General features: G+C 45.3%; 1 protein-coding gene across 2 annotated transcripts in view; it reads right to left on the bottom strand.

Moving 5' to 3' along the window:
- Positions 1–21,021, bottom strand: part of LOC126982878 (uncharacterized) — a 77,901-nt gene that overhangs the window by 26,222 nt on the left and 30,658 nt on the right. For both annotated transcript variants that reach the window (XM_050835156.1, XM_050835154.1), the window contains exon 2: positions 1,234–1,327. In XM_050835156.1, coding sequence (XP_050691113.1) covers positions 1,234–1,327 — 94 coding nt within the window. The remainder of the gene's footprint in view (positions 1–1,233; positions 1,328–21,021) is intronic.

The following is a 21,021-nucleotide window of genomic DNA, read 5'->3' as shown; positions in this document are numbered from 1 at the left end:
TCATTTCACACCCGACAGAGTCCACCGATGTGTATCTCCTGACCCCGTGAACTCAGGCCGGGTAATAAGCCTCCGCATAAACTCTTCATCTTGGCCAATTCACTTCTGACTCCTTGGGAAATTCTTGCTTCTCTCTTCGTCTTTCCTCTTAAGCCAAGTAATGAGACTCGTGATAACTTTTCTTTTCCTTCTCTTGGTATGCGCTTTGGGCCCCGTGAACGATCTTTGGCTCCTCTTCCTTCCTCTTTCTTCATCCAAACTCCGTGAACAGTTCTTGACTCCTTTCTTCTTTCTTCTTCCAAATTCAATGAACAGTTCTTGGCTCCTTTCTTCTTTTTCTTCCAAATTCAATGAACAGTTCTTGGCTCCTTTCTTCTTTCTTCTTCCAAATTCAATGAACAGTTCTTGACTCCTTTATTCTTTCTCTTCCAAATTCAATGAACAGTTCTTGGCTCCTTTCTTCTTTCTCTTCCAAATTCAATGAACAGTGGGAACCAGTGGGAGAACAGATAGAAAGAGGAGGACAGCTGAAGAGGGAAGGTGAGGACAGAGGCGGGAGAAGGGATAAGAGGACGAAGTGACACAAGTGAGGAGATAAAGAAGAGAGACGAGGGGATCAGTGGACAAAGGAGGAAAGAGAGGCGAGGACAGAGGCGGGAGAAAGGATGAGAGGGCGAAGTGACACATAAGTAAGGATATAAAGAAGAGAGACGAGGGGATCACTGGGCAAAGGAGGAAGGCGAGGCGAGATGAGAGGAGAGGTGAGGCGGGGGTGGGCAGGTAAAGGATGAAGTCTTCCGGGATAGGAGTGTGAGCAAGGTAATTTTGGGTGTGCCAGGTCAGGGTAGGCTGGGCTGGCTGGCTGGTGAATGAGCTGATCTTCGCATGCTGACTTACCTTTTACGGGGTCATTACATAATTAAAAACAGGTAAAGCGTGCAATCAGGCGTGTGTGTGTGTGTGTGTGTGTGTGTGTGTGTGTGTGTGTGTGTGTGTGTGTGTGTGTGTGTGTGTGTGTGTGTGTGTGTGTGTGTGTGTGTGTGTTTTCTCTTTGTACCTTTTTATTTGTGAATGTACGTATATATACATTTTTTTCCAATTTTTATTTCCCCGACAAAAGTATCAAGCCATTAAGTGATCCTGTTAAACGGAAGCGCAGGTTGAGTGCTTCCTGTGTGTGTGTGTGTGTGTGTGTGTGTGTGTGTGTGTGTGTGTGTGTGTGTGTGTACCCACCTTATGAGGAGGGCGATGATGGCGATGGCGAGGGCGGCGGTGACCATAGCGATGAGGAGCCCCAGGCCGAGGGACGCCCCGCTCGCACCGCCATCTGTGGGAGGAAACACCAACCATTAGGATCGACACGCTAATGAGGCTCACCAACACTCAACACAGAATAAATAAACACCCACTGATCCCCACGCTTATTAAATCTATTAAGAATTGTTGACGAAGTTAGAAAGAAGAAAGGAGTCAAGAACTGTTCATGGAGTTTGGAAGAAGAAAGGAGCCAAGAACTGTTCACTGAGTTTGGAAGAAGAAAGAAGAACGGAGTCAAGAACTGTTCACTGAGTTTGTAAGAAGAAAGAAGAAAGGAGCCAAGAACTGTTCACTGAGTTTGTAAGAAGAAAGAAGAAAGGAGTCAAGAACTGTTCACTGAGTTTGGATGAAGAAAGAAGAAAGGAGCCAAGAACTGTTCACTGAGTTTGTAAGAAGAAAGAAGAAAGGAGCCAAGAACTGTTCACTGAGTTTGTAAGAAGAAAGAAGAAAGGAGCCAAGAACTGTTCACTGAGTTTGTAAGAAGAAAGAAGAAAGGAGCCAAGAACTGTTCACTGAGTTTGGAAGAAGAAGGAAGAAAGAGGAGCCAAAGATCGTTCACGGGGCCAAAAGCGTAAACCAAGAGAAGGAAAAAAAAGGTTATCACCCACCGCCTACCAACCCCAGCAAAACTCTCTCAAGAGGACCAAGTGAAGCGGCGGGGGGGGCAAGCATGAGCCAAGCAAGACGGCGCCCCTATAAAACACATGCCTGCGTCACCAACGGGCTGGGGCGACAAGAAGCCCATTATGAAAGCCAGCCGGCACTATGGGTCAAACGTAATAAAAAAAAAAAAAAAAAAACATCAGCTCCACACTCCACACACACTCCTCGTTTCCATCAGCTTCTGCTTCAACAATTGCTCCTACATCCTATCCATGCCTCGTAGTCCACCCCTGCCGGTATTACACTAAAAAAAGGTAAACAATTTCGAATATAGATGTAACGATTGGCCAGCTAATAAAACTAATGATAGATAGGTATAACAAAATTGCTTCTCCATAAAACCCGTCTATCAATTTAACTTTCTCTCTCTGTCTCTCCCTCTTTAACACACACACACACACACACACACACACACACACACACACACACATACCGCTATAAGCATCACCACCAACACCAATATAACACCAAGAAGCGAATGCCGAGAAAAAGTAGCCCCGTCACCACCACCACCACCACCACCACGGAAGGAACACAGGAGCCTTCACCACACCTCACTCTGGTGGTGGTGGTGAATAGGGAAAAGTCGTGACTGTTTCAGGGTGGCATTGAAGATTTACGAGTGTACTTATGCTTATCTCTCCTGTGTATTTTGTGATTCTCTCTCTCTCTCTCTCTCTCTCGCTCTCGCTCTCGCTCTCGCTCTCTCTCTCTCTCTCTCTCTCTCTCTCTCTCTCTCTCTCTCTCTCTCTCGCTGCCCCTGACCCGGCTCGTTTGTAAACATGTCCTTCCCAGCACAATTAAGGAATGGACTTTGAAATATTTGCAAGCTTTTATTCGTTGTTTTGCTTCTTCCTCTTCCTTAATTTCCTATTCACACACGCACACACACACACACACACACACACACACACACACACACCGTCATAATTGTCCATTAAGCTTCGTTTTTTTATCCGCATGGAAAGACAGTAAAGATTTTTTTCATTATTTGCTTCTCCATAAAACCCGTCTATCAATTTAACTTTCTCTCTCTGTCTCCCCCTCTTTGACACACACACACACACACACACACACACACGGACGGAAGGGAAGGCAGGCGAGTAAAAAGACGAAAAATGTGAGTCTCTGTTCCTCCTCCTATGATTTGTGTGTCAACCAAAGGCGAGTCCAAAAGGGAAGTGTAGCCAATGAGTTATAGCCTTTAGACACTCCCACCAGCCGCCCTGCCCTTTCCTTCCCGTCCCTTCCCGTCCCGTCCCTTCCCTTCCCTCCCAGTGCAGCCCAGGGGAGTGTTGCATCAGCCCTAGCCCTTAATTCTAACCCGGCGTGTCTAGATATATCCCTCTCACCTTTGCCCTTAAGTACGATCCTTCCCGCCTCTTTACCCTGGTGACCCAAAGACCAAAGATGAGAATTCCCTTTCCTTTCCCTTCCATCCTGTTCCAGTAACCCTGTAGCGAGGAAGACGTGTTCGCTGGCTCGTCTATTCCTTTCAGTCTTTCAATCTCTTACCTTTCCTTTCATTCCCTCCCAGTAAACATTAGTAGTGCAAGTCCCTCACCCTCTGTTCATTCCCTTTCATTTCCCTTCCATCGTGTCCCAGTAGCCCTGTTCGCTGGCTCGTCTATCCTTTCAGTCTTTCAATCTCTTACCTTTCCTTTCATTCTCTCCCAGTAAACAGTGGAAGTGCTAGTCCCCTCACTCTCTCTTCATTCCCTTTCCTTTCCCTTTCATCCAGTTCCAATAACCCTGTTCGCTCGCTGGTCTATTCCTTTCAGTCTTTCAATCTCTTACCTTTCCTTTCATTCTCTCCCAGTAAACAGTAGTAATGGAAGTCCCTCACCCTCTTTTCATTCCCTTTCCTTTCCCTTCCATCGTGTCCCAGTAGCCCTGTTCGCTCGCTCGTCTATCCTTTCAGTCTTCCAATCTCTTACCTTTCCTTTCATTCCCTCCCAGTAACCAGCAGTAATTCCAGTTCCCTTATCCTCTTTTCATTCCCTTGCCTTTTTCTTTTATCCTATTCTAGTGACCCAGTAACGATGAAAACCTACTTGCCCTTCTTTCCCTTTTGATCTTTTTATTACTTTACCATTCCTTCCATCCGTGCAGTAGTAACCAGTAGCAAGGCAAGTTCTCTCACCCTTCCCTTCCTCTCAACCCCTCCAGTCTCTTCAACCCCCTTCCAGTAACCCAGAAGCACTGTACGCCTCCTCACCCTTCCCTTCCTCTCAACCCCTCCAGTCTCTTCAACCCCCTTCCAGTAACCCAGAAGCACTGTACGGCTACTCACCCTTCCCTTCCTCTCAACCCCTCCAGTCTCTTCAACCCCCTTCCAGTAACCCAGAAGCACTGTACGCCTCCTCACCCTTCCCTTCCTCTCAACCCCTCCAGTCTCTTCAACACCCTTCCAGTAACCCAGAAGCACTGTACGCCTCCTCACCCTTCCCTTCCTCTCAACCCCTCCAGTCTCTTCAACCCCCTTCCAGTAACCCAGAAGCACTGTACGCCTCCTCACCCTTCCCTTCCTCTCAACCCCTCCAGTCTCTTCAACCCCCTTCCAGTAACCCAGAACCATTATACGCCTCCTCACCCCTCTTTCCCTTATAGCCCTTTTTTTCTCTTTCATTGACCTTACATCCTGATCCAGTAGCCCATTACCATTGCAAGCCTCCTCGCCTTTTTCTCCTTCCTAACCAGTAACGTAAGGATCCTTCCCCTCACCCTTCTAACCCCTTGACCCAGAAGTGCCTCGGCTCAGCTTCCCTTCTTTACTATTGTTGGTCCAGTAACCTTGTGGAGCCAAGGGTAAATCGCGCCTACTCGAGAGACGTAATTATAATCTTGTCTATCTACAGAAAAACAAGGGATCGGGTTGAAATATTATGTCTTGCAGTAATATTCAAACGACCTTTTCTCGCATGTTAAATATAATTGCTTCCCCGATATGGAGGAGGAGAAGGAGGAGGAGAAAGAGGAGGAGGAGGTGGCTGACGATGAGAGTGAGGAGGAAATAGGTGAGGAGAAGTAAGAAAAAATTAACACTCCTGCAGTAAGAAATTTATCCAACCATAAAGCGAGACACAGCGGGGAAAAAAAAAGGTCAAGTAATTTCTAAATACGTACAAAATCAGGTGAGTGTAGTGACCTTTTGCTTGTGTGTTGACCTAGCTTTCCACATGACCTCGCCCCGTGCGCTGTGAGGCAAGAACACACACACACACACACACACACACACACACACACACACACACACACACACACACACACACACACACACACACACACACACACACACACACACACACACACACACACACACACACACACACACACACACACACACACACACACACACACACACTTTATGATTGCATGTTTTCCCGCCAGACAACTCCATCACCTGCGCCTCATTTCCCTAAACACCTGTCTCTTCACACGTACACCTGACACTGATTCTCTCTCTCTCTCTCTCTCTCTCTCTCTCTCTCTCTCTCTCTCTTTTTTTTTTTTTTTTTATTTACACAGACACTTGGTTACATCAGGGCCTAGTACCTATAACATTACATTATATGGCGGCACTAGTTTGTAGGCTAAAGGGAACATAGTTGGTATCCCCTATCTTAAAGCCTAACCTGTTCACAAATTGTTCAGCCACTGGTTCACAAACAGTTTATATTGTTGCCGGTGTGTGAACTGCTGAGGCAGCTGACCGGACGCAAGGAGACGGTTCCATATATGCACGTAAGTGTTTATAAACTGCCTCTGGTAGTGAGTCGTCCGGCATCGCTGCACCACCAGAGCCGTGGGTGCCGCCTCCGCTGACCGGGTGTTGGCTGTCACCTCCCGCTCCGGCTGGCGCAGCGTCCTCAGGTGCTCCACTCCCTCCTGCTGTATTTTGTACAGAGTGGTGAGGCCGGCCACGTCTCGCCGGTGTTGGAGGGTCTGCAGGGTCGGTAGGTGCTCCGGTTGTCGAGCAGTGATGATCCTCCACGCCCTCTCCTGGATCTTGTCGAGGAGCGCGAGATGGGTACTGGCAGCTCCCCCCCACGTTAGGCACGAATACTCAAGGGAGGATCGGATTTGTGCCTTGTATAAGACCTCGCGCCCTCGACTGTCCATCAGCCAGGAGATTCTGCGTAGGGACGTCAGCTTCCGTGAGGCTGCCCTTGCCAGCTGCTGGATGTGCGTGCGGAAGGTCAGCCTGGAGTCATATGTGAGGCCCAGCACCTCCACTTCCTCACGTGGCGTCAGTTTGAGTCCCTCAAATTCAAGCTGGAGATCCACAGGTGTCCTGGCCACTACCAGCAGCTGAGTTTTGCTGGGGCAAAGTTAACTTGCCACTTTCTCCCCCAATCTGCAATTCGCCGGAGTGTGGCTCTTAGTTGGCGTTCTGCCTGGGCCTCTCCTCCTGGCTCTATTTTGTGAGTCAAAGTGATGTCATCGGCGAACGCTTTGGCACTAGGAACAAGATGGAGGAGGTCATTTATGTATATGTTCCATAGAAGTGGCCAGATGACGATTCCTTTTGGCACGCAGGATTGGATCAGTTGTTGGGAGGACTTGTGCCCATTCAGGACCACTTGAAGGTGGCGTTCCTCTAAGTAATTTTCCATCAGGCACAGAAGCTTTCCTCCAATCCGGCTGCTCTCATTTTTTCTAATAGGGCGGTGTGCCACACTCGGTCAAATGCGCCCTCAATGTCTAGTGCCAGAGCAGCAGTGGCTCTTCCTTGGTCCAGCTGTGAACTCCATTCGTTGGATAGTAGTAGGTGGAGATCGGCTGCTGACCGGTTTTTCCTGAAGCCGAACTGCCTGGCACTCAACAGATAGTGCCTATCCAGGTGTCTAGTGATCCGCTCAGCCACTATTCCTCCAACACTTTTGCCACTGCTGATAGGAGGGACACCGGCCTGTAGTTCCTCACGTCCGTTCGGTCGTTCTTCTTGTGCACAGGAACAACATGGCTAGTCTTCCACTTCTGCGGCCAGGTGGAGGTATGAAGGCATTGGTTGAACATCTTGGAGAGGGAAGAGCGAGTTCCTTGGCACACTGACGCAGGAGGCGGGGGCTGATATTGTCCGGGCCAACAGCCTTATCTGCGTCTAAGGCCTTCAGTGCCAGATACACCTCCACCTCCGTTGTTGAGAGGCTTGTCAACTTTTCTTTTGTAACTGAAGGGAGAGTCGGTGGCTCTTTTTTTGGGTGAGGGACGGTCATTTTGGCAGCAAAGTCTTGGCAAACAACTCTACTTTTTCTTTATTGTTCAGTGCCATGGTGCCATCCTCTCTTCTCAAGGTCGGAACTGTGCCTTCTTGCACCTCACCTTGATGTTCCTTAACCAGGTGCCACCACTGCTTGCTCCCTACCTGGCCTCCTTTTAGTTTGTTTTTTGTGGCAGTCACCCATTGGTCCTTAGCCCAGGCCTGGGCGTCTTGCATTTGGGCTGCTGCTTCCCTGTGCCTCCTCTTGTTGAAGGCAGTTGGGTTACGCTTATACGTTAGCCAAGCGCGGTGTTTGGCGTCTGATGCTGCACGACACCTCGGCCCGAACCACGGCTGGTCGGACGGCTTGGATCTGTGCTCGCGGTGTGGCACCCACCGGTGTTGCTCCTTGAGGACAGCTTCAGTGAACTGGTGCACCTGCTGCTCCACGCTGCCACTCAGAACCGCGTCCCAGTCCAGCTGTTGCAAGGCTGTGTGCAGCCTCCCCCAGTCAGCTGCCCCCCAGCGCCATAGAGTCCTTGTGGTGCTCTCCTCCCGGTGACGCTTGAATGCCACCTTGGCGAGAACGGCCACATGATCTGAGGTACCCACATAGCCCAGCGGGTGGCATTGCACAGTGTTTGGAGGGAGGTCAGTGACGACAGGATCCAGCGAGGATCCGGAGCTGTGTGTGGGGAAGTTAACATAGTTGTCCAAATCGTACACTGCTAGTAAGTTGTCGAACTCCCTTTGTGCTGTGCGCTGATTTAGGTCCCCTATTATGATAATGTTGTCACACTTATTTGTAGTCATAATATTATCAATGTTATTTAATGAGTGGAACACAGCAGGACCTTGTGCCAGAGGTCTGTGGCACCCACAACACAATATGCCCGCGCCATTATTGTTTATTATATTGAACAAGATTATTTCTAAGTTTTCAGGAATGTCATACTCTATAAGTTGTACACTCAGTGACTCCTTGTGGCACAACGCAACACCGCCTCCTTGTGATGATCGATCTTTTCTGTACCACTTAGAGTAACCTTTAATTCTAGCATAGTTTTCAGGCACTGTGTCATTTAGAAAAGTTTCACTCAGAAATACTACATCGGCATTATTTTTTATCACATACTGATGTGTGAGCTCACCAATGTTAGTATGGAATCCCCTTAAATTGGCAGATACTATTCTTATTTCACTATTACGCTGCCTGTGCGCCACTGAACTGTTCGTAGTAGGCATTTTGCTGGCCTAGAAACACAGGGGAGTGAGGAAAGTTGTTTTGTTGCAGCTGAAGAGGCACGTGCTGGGTCTGGGGGTTTGTCTCTCTCTCTCTCTCTCTCTCTCTCTCTCTCTCTCTCTCTCTCTCTCTCTCTCTCTCTCTCTCTCTCTCTCTCTCTCTCTCTCTCTCTCTCTCTCTCTCTCTCTCTCTCTCTCTCTCTCTCTCTCTCTCTCTCTCTCTCTCTCTCTCTCTCTCTCTCTCTCTCTCTCTCTCTCTCTCTCTCTCTCTCTCTCTCTCTCTCTCTCTCTCTCTCTCTCTCTCTCTCTCTCTCTCTCTCTCTCTCTCTCTCTCTCTCTCTCTCTCTCTCTCTCTCTCTCTCTCTCTCTCTCTCTCTCTCTCTCTCTCTCTCTCTCTCTCTCTCTCTCTCTCTCTCTCTCTCTCTCTCTCTCTCTCTCTCTCTCTCTCTCTCTCTCTCTCTCTCTCTCTCTCTCTCTCTCTCTCTCTCTCTCTCTCTCTCTCTCTCTCTCTCTCTCTCTCTCTCTCTCTCTCTCTCTCTCTCTCTCTCTCTCTCTCTCTCTCTCTCTCTCTCTCTCTCTCTCTCTCTCTCTCTCTCTCTCTCTCTCTCTCTCTCTCTCTCTCTCTCTCTCTCTCTCTCTCTCTTCTACTTTGGTACATGCTCTGAGAGGTTATTCTTGTTATGACAATGCATTTTTATTTACTTCTATATTAGTAAGACAGCGATATAACATACAGCCCCCGTGAAGCCATTTAATTGAGCGACTGACTGACTGATTGAATGAGTGAATGAATGAATGAATGGATGGATGGATGGATGGCAAAGTGACGGATAAGCTATCACTATTGGGACGAATCAAGCAAGTTTAAAAAAATAGTTGAGTAGCTGACTGATTGAATGAGTGAATGAATGAATGAATGAATGAATGAATGAATGAATGGATGGATGGATGAATGGATGGATGGCAAAGTGACGGATAAGCTATTACTATTGGGACGAATCAAGGAAGTTTCAAAAAATGGTTGATTGGCTGACTAAGGAACTGTTTAATTTTGTAACTATATACTTTACTGGCTGATGTGGCACTCGATGGGTTTGACTAACTGCCTATTTTAACGCCTTCCTAACTTCTCCCTTCTTTCCTTCCTTATCCCTTACCCCCTTTTCTTCCTTCCTTCCTGAGTATTTCACTTCCTCCTTAGTTTCTTTCATCACTGACCCAGAAAAGGAAACTAAACAAAAATTACGCAAAAAATAAAGTTTCGGAAATGACGCGCATGTCATGTCCAGTGTGTGTGTGTGTGTGTGTGTGTGTGTGTGTGTGTGTGTGTGTGTGTGTGTGTGTGTGTGTGTTTCTAGGATGCTAATAAATAAGCGTGTAGCATTTAATTAAAGCTTTCTCAACACCTACTTTGCATGACCTGGAAGTAGTAAATATGCCTCAGGTGTGTGTGTGTGTGTGTGTGTGTGTGTGTGTGTGTGTGTGTGTGTGTGTGTGTGTGTGTGTGTGTGTTGGGAAAAACCTAACATATGACAGGGAGTTTGGAAATCATGGAAATACCACAATAATTAAGCAGGCCGAGGCAGTTTCCAAGAATCGCAAATGAATAATATGGAAATGACGACACAAATTCGGAAAAAAACGATCAGAAGCACCTTGATACGTGTGTGTGTGTGTGTGTGTGTGTGTGTGTGTGTAACCATAACTACATGCTCATTTAGGGACAACTTATATGCAAATAGACTTTTTATAACTCTTTCCCAACTTCACCTCCGAGCTATGTTACCTTCCTCCCTTCCTCCTTCCTGCCCTCTGACCTTTCCCTTTCCTCCTATTCCTTCCTACTACCTTACCTACAGTTACCCATTTCAACACCGTTCGTCTCCTCTTCCTCCATCTTCTTTTTTCCCCTTCTTTTACCCTTCCGTCTCTTTCTGCTTCTTCCTCTATCTTTTTTCCCCTTCTTTTATCCTTCCGTCTCTTTCTGCTTCTTCCTCTATCTTTTTTCCCCTTCTTTTATCCTTCCGTCTCTTTCTTCCTCTTCCTCCATCTTTTTTCCCTTCTTTTATCCTTCCGTCTCTTTCTGATTTAATTCCACGAACTACTTTTCTTTCCTTCAGCCTGTTTGTATATCTTCCTCGTGATCTCCTTTTCCTTTCTCGCCCTTAACCTCTGCTTCCCTCTCAACCATACTCCCCTCTCCTTTCTTCCAAGCCTTCCTACCCTCGTTTTCCTCTATTTTCCTTTTTCCTTCTCAGCCTTCCTTCCCTCTCCTCTTCTACCTCCCTTTTCCCTTCATTTTCATCCTTCCGTCCTTCCTCATCTCTTCTTTCTCCCTTCTAACCCTTCCTCTCTCAGCCTTCCTCCCCTCTCCTCCTTTTATCCTGGTCTTCCTCTCCTCTTCTCCCTCTTTCATCTCCTTTCTTTCTGCCGCCCTTTCCGCTCCACACCTTGCCTTCCCTCCCTGCCTTCCTTTCCTCGCCTTCCCTGCCCTGCCTTCCTCCCTCCTCCCTTCCACCCTGCAGCCTCCTCCTAAGGTCACTTTTTCCTCCTCCAAACAAGCGCCTCAACCTTGTCCTCTCTGGCAAACACACGAGTATCCTTGCCACGCCTCACTACACCCAAGACAGACCCCTCCTGCCCTCACACCCATGATACATACATCTCGAACGTTTACACCCATGGTAGTACACCCCCCACACCTACACCCATAATACAAACACCCCCTCACACCCATGATACACCCATACACCTCATGCCTACACCCAAATACCTATACAGCCTCGGTTCACCCATGCCTTTCCCCATGGTACACCCACCCACACCCAAGATACACCCACTACACCCAGGACATAACGCCACTATACTATAATATCAGGTTTTCATGTCGACGGTCACATCCCCGAACGAAAAAATATATATATGAAGAATAAAATAAAAAGTTAAAGGTTGTATATCATAATAAAGATAAATAGATTTGCTAAATATACGTTTTGTCTGGTTGAATGTTGTTTAAATACATTCGTGCGGGTTAAATATACTTAAAAATGTGTTACTGTAAGTTCATCTGTAGCTGCGGGATTACTGATGCTGTTGCAAGGCTGTGAACACGCTTTAGTTTAGCCTATGCTCGAACACCGCGTCTCGTTTTCTCCATGAGATTAGAAGAAAACTGTATTTTAAGGGTAACCAAACTATTTTCTCCAGGCGGTGACTAAAGTAATTTAGGTAGCTTTATCATATAACGGTGGAAAATGAATATAATACTCAAATATACCCAAGCAAAGAAACGCATGTGGTGTGGCAAATATGGAAAAAGGTTGAAAAGGAGGGACGGGGCAGCGGTAGGGGAGAAGGGTGTGTGGGAAAAGGGAAGGGAGGAGGAATGTAAGGAAGGGAGTGGCTCGCGCGCCGAAAGATTCCCTCCCGGCCTGATCCAAGGTCGAGAAGGTGTACGTGACCAACCGGAGGGGAGATGAAGGGCGAGGAGGGATGGAGGGACAAGGGATAATGGAAGGGAAACACAGTAAGAAGTGGAGGAAGATAAAGAAAAGGAAATGAGATACGGAGACAGAAAGGGCTAGAGGAGAGGAATATAAAAAATGGAAGAAAAGAAACTGGGAAGACAAGAGGACAATGAGAAGGGTAAAATATGGAGTGTACAGGAAGAAGAATGAGAAAAAGAAAACATGGAGGAAGGAAACAAGAAAGGACGGTACATGTGACGGAAGAGGAGAAGAAGGAAAGGGAAGAAAGAAGAGCGAAAAATGAGAGATGGAGAGATAAAAAGTAAAAAGAGAAGGATGAGAAAAGGAAAATATGAAGAAAAACAAAACAAAGAAAAAGATGTTATATGAAGAAATACACTTTCATTAAAAAACAACAACTATCATGTAACGTCGTCAAATAGAAATAATAATCAATATGAGATATCACGAGGACAACTTTTAACTTTATCTGAATACAATATAAGAAAAAAAACAAAGAAATATTAAAAGGAAATAATACAAGCAGAAGAGAATGGAAAAAACTATAAAAATAAAAACAAAAAAGTGGGAGACGGCGTAAAAGGGAATGCAGACTTAAACTAAACCCAAGAATATAAAATTGTTGAAAGAGGGAAATAAAAGGAGGAGGAGGAGGAGGAGGAGGAAGAGGGAAAAATGTACGTGGGGAAATACAAGCGTAAATTAAATCCAGGTAAATAAAACTGTTGAAAAAGAATAAAGAAAAAATAAAGAAGGAGGAGGAGGAGGAGGGAAAAAAATGGAGGGTTAAAAATAGAATGCGTCGTGAGGAAGGAAGGAAGGCAGAAGGAGGAGGAGGAGGAGGAGGAGGTAAGGAGCGTGAGAAGGAAGCAAGGGAGGGGAAGGGCTGACATGGCGGTGTGGGTGGGGGGAGGGGGGGAGGTGGAGCTTGTATAAGACCTGAAAAAAACTGACCTTGTATGAATTCACAGTGAAATAGTCAAGGTCAAACAATGCCTATTTTCCTCTCCTTCCCTTTTCTTCTCTCCTCCTCCTCCTCCTCCTCCTCCTCCTCCTCCTCCTCTCTCTCTTTCTCTCTCTCTCTCTCTCTCTCTCTCTCTCTCTCTCTCTCTCTCTCTCTCTCTCTCTCTCTCTCTCTCTCTCTCTCTCTCTCTCTCTCTCTCTCTCTCTCTCTCTCTCTCTCTCTCTTTCTCTCTCTCTCTCTCTCTCTTTCTCTCTCTCTACCTTCTCTTCTTGCATGATTCTCTCTCTCTATCTATCTCTCTCTCTCTCTCTCTCTCTCTCTCTCTCTCTCTCTCTCTCTCTCTCTCTCTCTCTCTCTCTCTCTCTCTCTCTCTCTCTCTCTCTCTCTTTTCTTTATTTTTACATCTTACATATTGCAATTGAATACATCTCTCTCTCTCTCTCTCTCTCTCTCTCTCTCTCTCTCTCTCTCTCTCTCTCTCTCTCTCTCTCTCTCTCTCTCTCTCTCTCTCTCTCTCTCTCTCTCTCTCTCTCTCTCTTTCTTTTTTCTTTCTTTATTTTTACATCTTATATATTGCAATTGAATACATCTCTCTCTCTCTCTCTCTCTCTCTCTCTCTCTCTCTCTCTCTCTCTCTCTCTCTCTCTCTCTCTCTCTCTCTCTCTCTGCCCTGGCATTACTGATATTTACGACTTGAATATTTCTTTCCATAATATATTTTTGAGTTGCCGCTCCATCAGTTATTGCAGATTTCACCTCCGTCGCTCTTGACTTTATAAATTACGAAGTTTATGAATTAGTTGTCTTGTTTATTTACATTATCTGACTCGATAAAGTCACATTCATTAAGGCTAACAAGATGGGGATGAAGATTAGCTCAGTTTTATCCCCCTGATTATCGTCTCCCACAACATATTTAGAAAGTGTTACCAGTCCAGTATGCTCTCTCTCTCTCTCTCTCTCTCTCTCTCTCTCTCTCTCTCTCTCTCTCTCTCTCTCTCTCTCTCTTTCTTTCTTTTTTTTTCTTTTTTTCCTTCTCTCTCTCTCTCTCTCTCTCTCTCTAACACAATATAACAACGTACTATCTTCATCTTCTTTCTCTCATTCCTTCCGTCACTAGTCCTAACTCTAAACTCTCAACTCCAAAACCTACGTGAAGAGAGTGAGGATAAACGCCAGCTAAACTGTATGCATAAAACAGCGCTCATTTCCTCAATTCTACCTTCGTTAACACAGCATTAAAATGTTTACTTTCCACGAATCTAGAGCATCATTGAGCTGCCTTGTGTGGGCCAGGCCGAGGGGAGCGTGAAGGTTGCCCACTTTCTCACACTTCACGACCCTACGTTAGCATGAGAGAGAGAGAGAGAGAGAGAGAGAGAGAGAGAGAGAGAGAGAGAGAGAGAGAGAGAGAGAGATTGATTGTTGTGATAAAAAAATACTGAATTGTCAAGAAATATAATGAAACGAGGGAAAAAAGGAGAGAGAGAGAGAGAGAGAGAGAGAGAGAGAGAGATTGTTGTGATAAAAAAAATACTGAATTGTCAAGAAATATAAGGAAACGAGGAAAAAAAAAAGGAGAGAGGGAACACCAAAATACGTGAGTAAGGGAAATAAAAAATGATGAGTAAAGGACGAGGGAAAAAAGATATGGTTGATTAATTAAACATGAGGATAATCTATTCTTTTTGTCTCCGTGCTGAGGGAGGGAGGGAGGAGGAGGGAGAAGGATGTCGGGAGATGAATTATTATACTAAGCGGTGAGGAAGGAGTGGAGGAAGAGAGATTTAAGGTCAGATAAAGGAGTAAGGAGTCAAGGGAGATGCCGATGATAATGTGTTGAAGACGTAAAAGTGGAAGAAAAATAAAACGAAACAAAGAACGGTGAAAAAAACAAACAAACGCGCGCACATACACTCTCTCTCTCTCTCACACACACAAAAAAAAAAAAAAAAAAAAAACATGCAGACAAATTGAAAAAAAGAAGAAAAAAAGAAAAAAACGTGACCATTCTCCCTCTAACCCCTTGTACCCTCCACAACTCCCCCCCCCCCCCCTTCTACTTCGCCTCTTCATTTTTTTTGCCTCCATGTCTTAAGAAATTATTATACTGTACCCAATGCGCTGTGCCTCGTGGTGGTGGTGGTGGTGGTTAATGAGTTAGTGTTGTTGTTGTTGTTGTTGTTGTTGTTGTTGTTGTTGTTGTTGTTTTACAGCAAAGGAGACAGTTCAAAGGCGTAAAGAAAAATATAAAAAAAGCCCGCTACTTACTGCTCCTGAATAGAGGTCAAAGGAGTGTCCAAAAAGAGAGGTTGTTGTTATTCAAGTGGTAATATTGATAGAACTTGTATCGTCACCCTCATAAAATAATCGTCTAAGTCATTTTTCAGCGATTTCCAGGTTTTTGTTTACATCGATTTTTCATCATGTGACGCCTGTTTTTGTATATTTCTTTTTTACAACAAAGGAGACAGCTCAGGGGCACAATAAAAAGTAAACAATAATATAAAAAAAGCCCGCTGCTCGCTGCTCACAAAAAGAATCCAGAGTTGCCTTCGTTATTCAGGGTTTAAGTGTTCTAGAATTGGCCTTTTCATTTCTGCCTCAATCTTAAGCCAAATGAGATAATGACAGTTCTTTTCTGATTTCCAGGTTTTTGTTTACATCGATTTTTCATCATGTGACGCCTATTTTTGTATATTTCTTTTTTACAACAAAGGAGACAGCTCAAGGGCACAATAAAAAGTAAACAATAATATAAAAAAAGCCCGCTACTCGCTGCTCACAAAAAGAATCCAAAGAGTTGCCTTCGTTATTCAGGGTTTAAGTGTTCTAGAATTGGCCTTTTGATTTCTGCCTCAATCTTACGCCAAATGAGATAATGACAGTTCTTTTCTGATTTCCTGAGAAGCAGAAAATAATGACTTAGGCGGCCTGTTTACGAAGGTGACGATATTGCATTACCCGCTGTCATTATATAGTAGTGGTTGGCGATACGTATATATTAAAAATGGTGTTTGTTTTGTATAGTTCCATCGCTGGTCTCATTCATCATGGTGGCTTTTTTTTCTTCTTTTTTACAGCAGAGGAGTCAGTTCAAGGGCATAAAAAAAGTAGCAAATATTAAAAAAATCCCGCTGCTACTTCACTGGTGGTTGTTTTGTAATACGTTGTGGTTGTGGATGTTATGGAGTTTGGTGATGCTTGTGACTGGTGTTGGCGACGGAAGGAGAGAGAGAGAGAGAGAGGGCGTGTTATGGCAAATAATAGAAAAAGAGCGGAAAGGAAACAATGGGAAAGATGAAAAGGTGGTGGCGGCGGAACGAAATCATGTTTGTGGATGTGGAAGGTAGTGGAGAAGGAGGCACGGGAACAGCATGAGAATAGTGGATGTTAAAGTTAGGGTATGTGGAAGTTAAGAGTAGAAGCTGGCGCCGGAAAGGAATCAGATAAGTGGATGTGGATGTTAGTGGAGTCAATTAAATCTCACACGTGTGACATATGTTGCAAGAATGAGAAGACCAATGACAAAGAAAACGGTACGGTGTTGCATAAAGGTGAGGAGCTAGACAGGCAGATGGGGTCGAGAGGGGGGACTGACTTGTGATAGGTGGGCAGTAGTGTTGTTTATGCAGACTGAATGAGGATGAGCAAACAGAAAATAAATAAAAATAAGGAAAAGCTGTTGAATAAGGTTGGTGGGAACTATGCGGGAGGGATTTGTAGAAGCCGTGTGGTAGGCGCTATTTGCCCAGACGGAAGATGAGCAAACAAAAAAGAAATAAAAATAAAGAAAAGCTGTTGGATAAAGTTGAAGGGGCGGAAAGGTTGGCGGGAACTACGAGGGAGGGATTTGTAGAAGCCGTGTGGTAGGCGCTATTTGCCCAGACAGAAGATGAGCAAAACAGAAAATAAATAAAAATAAAGAAAAGCTGTTGGATAAAGTTGAAGGGGCGGAAAGGTTGGCGGGAACTACGAGGGAGGGATTTGTGGAAGCCGTGTGGTAGGCGCTATTTGCCCAGACAGAAGATGAGCAAACAAAAAATAAATAAAAATAAAGAAAAGCTGTTGGATAAAGTTGAAGGGGCGGAAAGGTTGGAACTAAGCGGGAGGGATTTGTGGAAGGCGTGTGGTAGGCGCTATTTCCCCAGACAGAAGATGAGCAAACAGAAAAAAAAAGGAAAATAAAAATAAGGAAAAGCTGTTGTATAAGGTTCAGGGGGTAGAGAGGTTAAAGGGTAGCGTGGAGGGTACGCCTGTTGTCATGGTAGCAAGCAGTGGTGTTGTGTGCCCAGGTAGTTGAAGGTAAAAATCAATGAAAAAAGTGTGTTTGATAAGATTATTGAGGAAGACGTGAAGGAGAGTCAAGTGTGGTTACGTTATAAGTGTTAGTGTTAACCAGTCGTATACTCGTAGGCGTCCATGTATTAGTGTTGTGTTTGCTGAGGTAGTTGATGGTAAGACAAAAAGAAACGTTTGATAAGACTAATTTGGAAAGTTTCGTTTAGTCGGTGCAACATCTGTGGTCACATGCCGGAGAGAGACAGAAGGGGAAGGAATTATAGGAGAAGGGAACAGATGCCAGGAGACGAGACACAACCCCCCGATTAATACCTGGTACCCATTCACTGCTGGGTGGACAGGGGCGTGGGTATCGGAAAAGCCGCCCAAATTTTTCCACTCCGCCCAGGAATTGAACTTGGTTGTGAGCCGAGTGTGCTAACCACTGCACCACGAAGCCCCCTCTGATAAGACTATGTGGGCAGGCATGTAGGAAGGTGAAGTGCTGCTGCTTACGTCAGAAGTGTTGGTATTAATCAGTTGTGCTCGTGTTGTGTACCCAGGCAAACGGTTAAAGGAAAAAGAAAAAAAACCGCATTAGATGAGATTAAGGGGCAGACAAGTAGGAAGGTACAGTGTAGTGGTTACGTCAGAAGTGTTGAATTGAATCAGTTGTGATCGTAGGCGTGTACCCAGGCAGACGGCAAAAGCAAAAAGAAAAAAAAAATCACATTGGATGAGATTATGGGGCAGACAAGTAGGGAGGTAAAGTGTAGTGATTACGTCAGAAGTGTTGAATTGAATCAGTGGTGCTCGTGTTGTGTATCCAGGCAGACGGTTAAAGGAAAAAGAAAAAAAAATGCATTGGATGAGATTATGGAGGCAGACAAGTAGGGAGGTAAAGTGTAGTGGTTACGTCAGAAGTGTTGAATTGAATCAGTGGTGCTCGTAGGCGTGTACCCAGGCAGACGGTTAAAGGAAAAAGAGAAAAAAAACGCATTGGGGGAGATTATGGGGCAGACAAGTAGGATGGTACAGTGTAGTGGTTACGTCAGAAGTGTTGAATTGAATCAGTGGTGCTCGTGTTGTGTACCCAGGCAGACGGTTAAAGGAAAAAGAAAAGAAAAAAACGCATTGGATGAGATTAAGGGGCAGACAAGTAGGAAGGTAAAGTGTAGTGATTACGTCAGAAGTGTTGAATTGAATCAGTTGTGCTCGTAGGCGTGTACCCAGGCAGACGGCAAAAGGAAAAAGAAAAAAAAATGCATTGTATGAGATTATGGAGGCAGACAAGTAGGATGGTACAGTGTAGTGATTACGTCAGAAGTGTTGAATTAAATCAGTTGTGCTCGTAGGCGTGTATTTATTAGGGTTGCGTGAGCAGGTAGACGAACAAAAAGAAGAGTGTGGGATGCTATTAACCCAATGCCTGCGGATTTCCTACAGTCAGACATCACCAAGCTACAGGAATGGAACAAAAAGTGGCTGCTAGAATTCAATGAAGAAAAATGTAGACTCGTGCACCTTGGGAGGGGATATCCAGCACACCAATACCACATGGGAAACATTCCACTATCCACCACAGAGGCAGAGAAAGACCTGGGAGTGTATGTAACCAGGCTATGGCAGTGAAAGCAAAATAAGTGCCAATCGCAGCGGACGGGTTAAGGGAGCAGACAGGCGGGTTGGCGTGCACTTATTAGTATTATCTGCGCAGGTAGACGAGGGCAAAAAAGAGGGTGTTGGATAATAGTAAGGTGGCAGAAAGGCGGGTGGGCGTGGAGTCCTTGGGTTAGCGGGACAGCTGAGGGGATGCACGCGCTCCTCCACCTGAAGATGTGCCGGCAGAAGACTCAGTCCCCGCCTCATGGTCACCCGGGCAGCCCTCAGTGTCACGACCAAGGACACCACCACCACCACCACCACCACCCACCACAATTTATACTACCACTATTATAATCATACCCTTATCCTCCCCACATCATCTTTTTTTAATCAAGAGCATAGCAAGAAGAGGATGTTAGTTAGTGGAGGTATACAGTATGTCCCTAACCCCCTCCCCCTCCCCCTCTGAACTATAATTAACTATCTATCTCCACGTTCCACTTCTTCCATATCCACATCCTCATCCTCCCCACATAATTTTTTTTTAATCAAGAGCATAGCAAGAAGAGGATGTTGGTTAGTGGATGTATACAGTGTGGGTCGTATTTTAAAACATTTTGTCGCCCAAGTTCACATATTTGACATGGCTTTCGTAGGAGCTGTAGGCCTTTCCAGGGGTAGTTTTATGGCCCTGGTGGTAGTCTGGGCCTTCTTCTGTGCCATGAACTCTAAAAAACACTCATGAAAACCCGATTGATCCCCTCTTTGACCTTTAGAAATAGTTGATGTGAGAAGCGATGGTGTCTTAAAATTCGGCCGTCCCTAACGCCTCCCCTCCTACCTCTCTGAACTACTTTTAATTATCTATCTCCACGTTCCACTTCTTCGATATCCACACTCTCCCCTGCTCCATTCCTCCCTTCATTCCTTTGGCCTCCACTCCATATCTCCAGCCCACCACCACTCCTCTCACCCCCCCCCCCCCCTTACGATTATCTTCCACGCCCAGTTCTCCGGCCCCCCACCCACCCCCCAATCTCCCCTTTTCAGCCACACCCTTCTCTCCTATTCCTTTCGTTCTCTCTCTTTGTTGCTTTGTTCTTCCTCATTCCTTTGTCCCTTCCATTTTCCTCTTTTTCATACCTCGTTCTTCTCTTGTTTCCTTTTTTTTTACCTAATCTTCCTCCTCACGACTTCAGTGTTACCTCAATTTACAACGCTTCCAACTCCTCCTCTCTCTTCACTAAACAACTTTTCTCTTCCTCCTCCTCCTCCTCCTCCTCCTCCATCCCCTCTGTTATGTCACTCCCTTCTGCTCGCTCGTATCAAATGTCTCTCATACGTAACGTCTTATATAGCTTTCACTTCCTTCCTTCCTTTTGTCTTCCTTTCTGCCGTGTACTTCCTGCCTTAATTTTTCTTTTTTTCCTTCTTTCCCGCTTACATTTTCTTTCTTCCTCACTTTTGCTTCCTTCTTTCCTCTTCTTCCCTCCTTTTTTTCTTCTTCTTTCTTCTTCCTTTTTCCTACTTTTCGTTCTTACTTCCTTCCCTCCTTTTTTTAACTTATCCTGCCTCTCTTCCTTCTTTCTTTCCTTCCATCATTCCTCCCTTCCTTCTTTCCCTCCTTCCCTCCTATCTTTTTCTTCCTTCTTTCATTTCTTCCCTCCTTCCTTTCTCTTTATTCCTTACTAATTGTCCCTTTCTTCCTTCTTTCCTATTTCCTTCCTTTCTTCCTTCCTTCCTTCCAATCTTTTTTTTTTCGTTGCTGAAGTCTTCAATGTTCCTTATAGCCGCAGCGTTCCCTTACTTTTTTTTTTACAATTTTTATATTATCTTTTTTACTATTTTTATGCCTTCCACTTCTTTTCTATTTTTTGTTGTCTTTTCCTGCTCCCCCCCACACCCCCCCATCAAGGAGGTTTTAAGGGGCCCCCCATAACCACCACCATCACCGTCACGCACCACCACTATCACCACCACTAACCATCATTACCCTCACCACCACCCCCGTCATCACCACCACCACCACCACCCATTACCCTCACCACCACCCCCGTCATCACCACCGCCACCACCACACTCAGCCTCGACAAAATATCAACTTCCTCCTTCTTAAGATTTCTGAGTTGTAAAAAGATTGAATTATAGATAAGCAGGAATAAATGTATGAAAAGTCTGGCGATGAATATTAATAAAGAAAATGCAAAATAATGAAGTATTTTCCTCTTACCATGCATATGCAACCACGGAAATATAAG

Source organism: Eriocheir sinensis, chromosome 52 (assembly GCF_024679095.1).
Source record: "Eriocheir sinensis breed Jianghai 21 chromosome 52, ASM2467909v1, whole genome shotgun sequence".
Classification (NCBI taxonomy): Eukaryota; Metazoa; Arthropoda; class Malacostraca; order Decapoda; family Varunidae; genus Eriocheir; species Eriocheir sinensis.
This window is presented reverse-complemented; position numbering and strand designations above follow the sequence as displayed.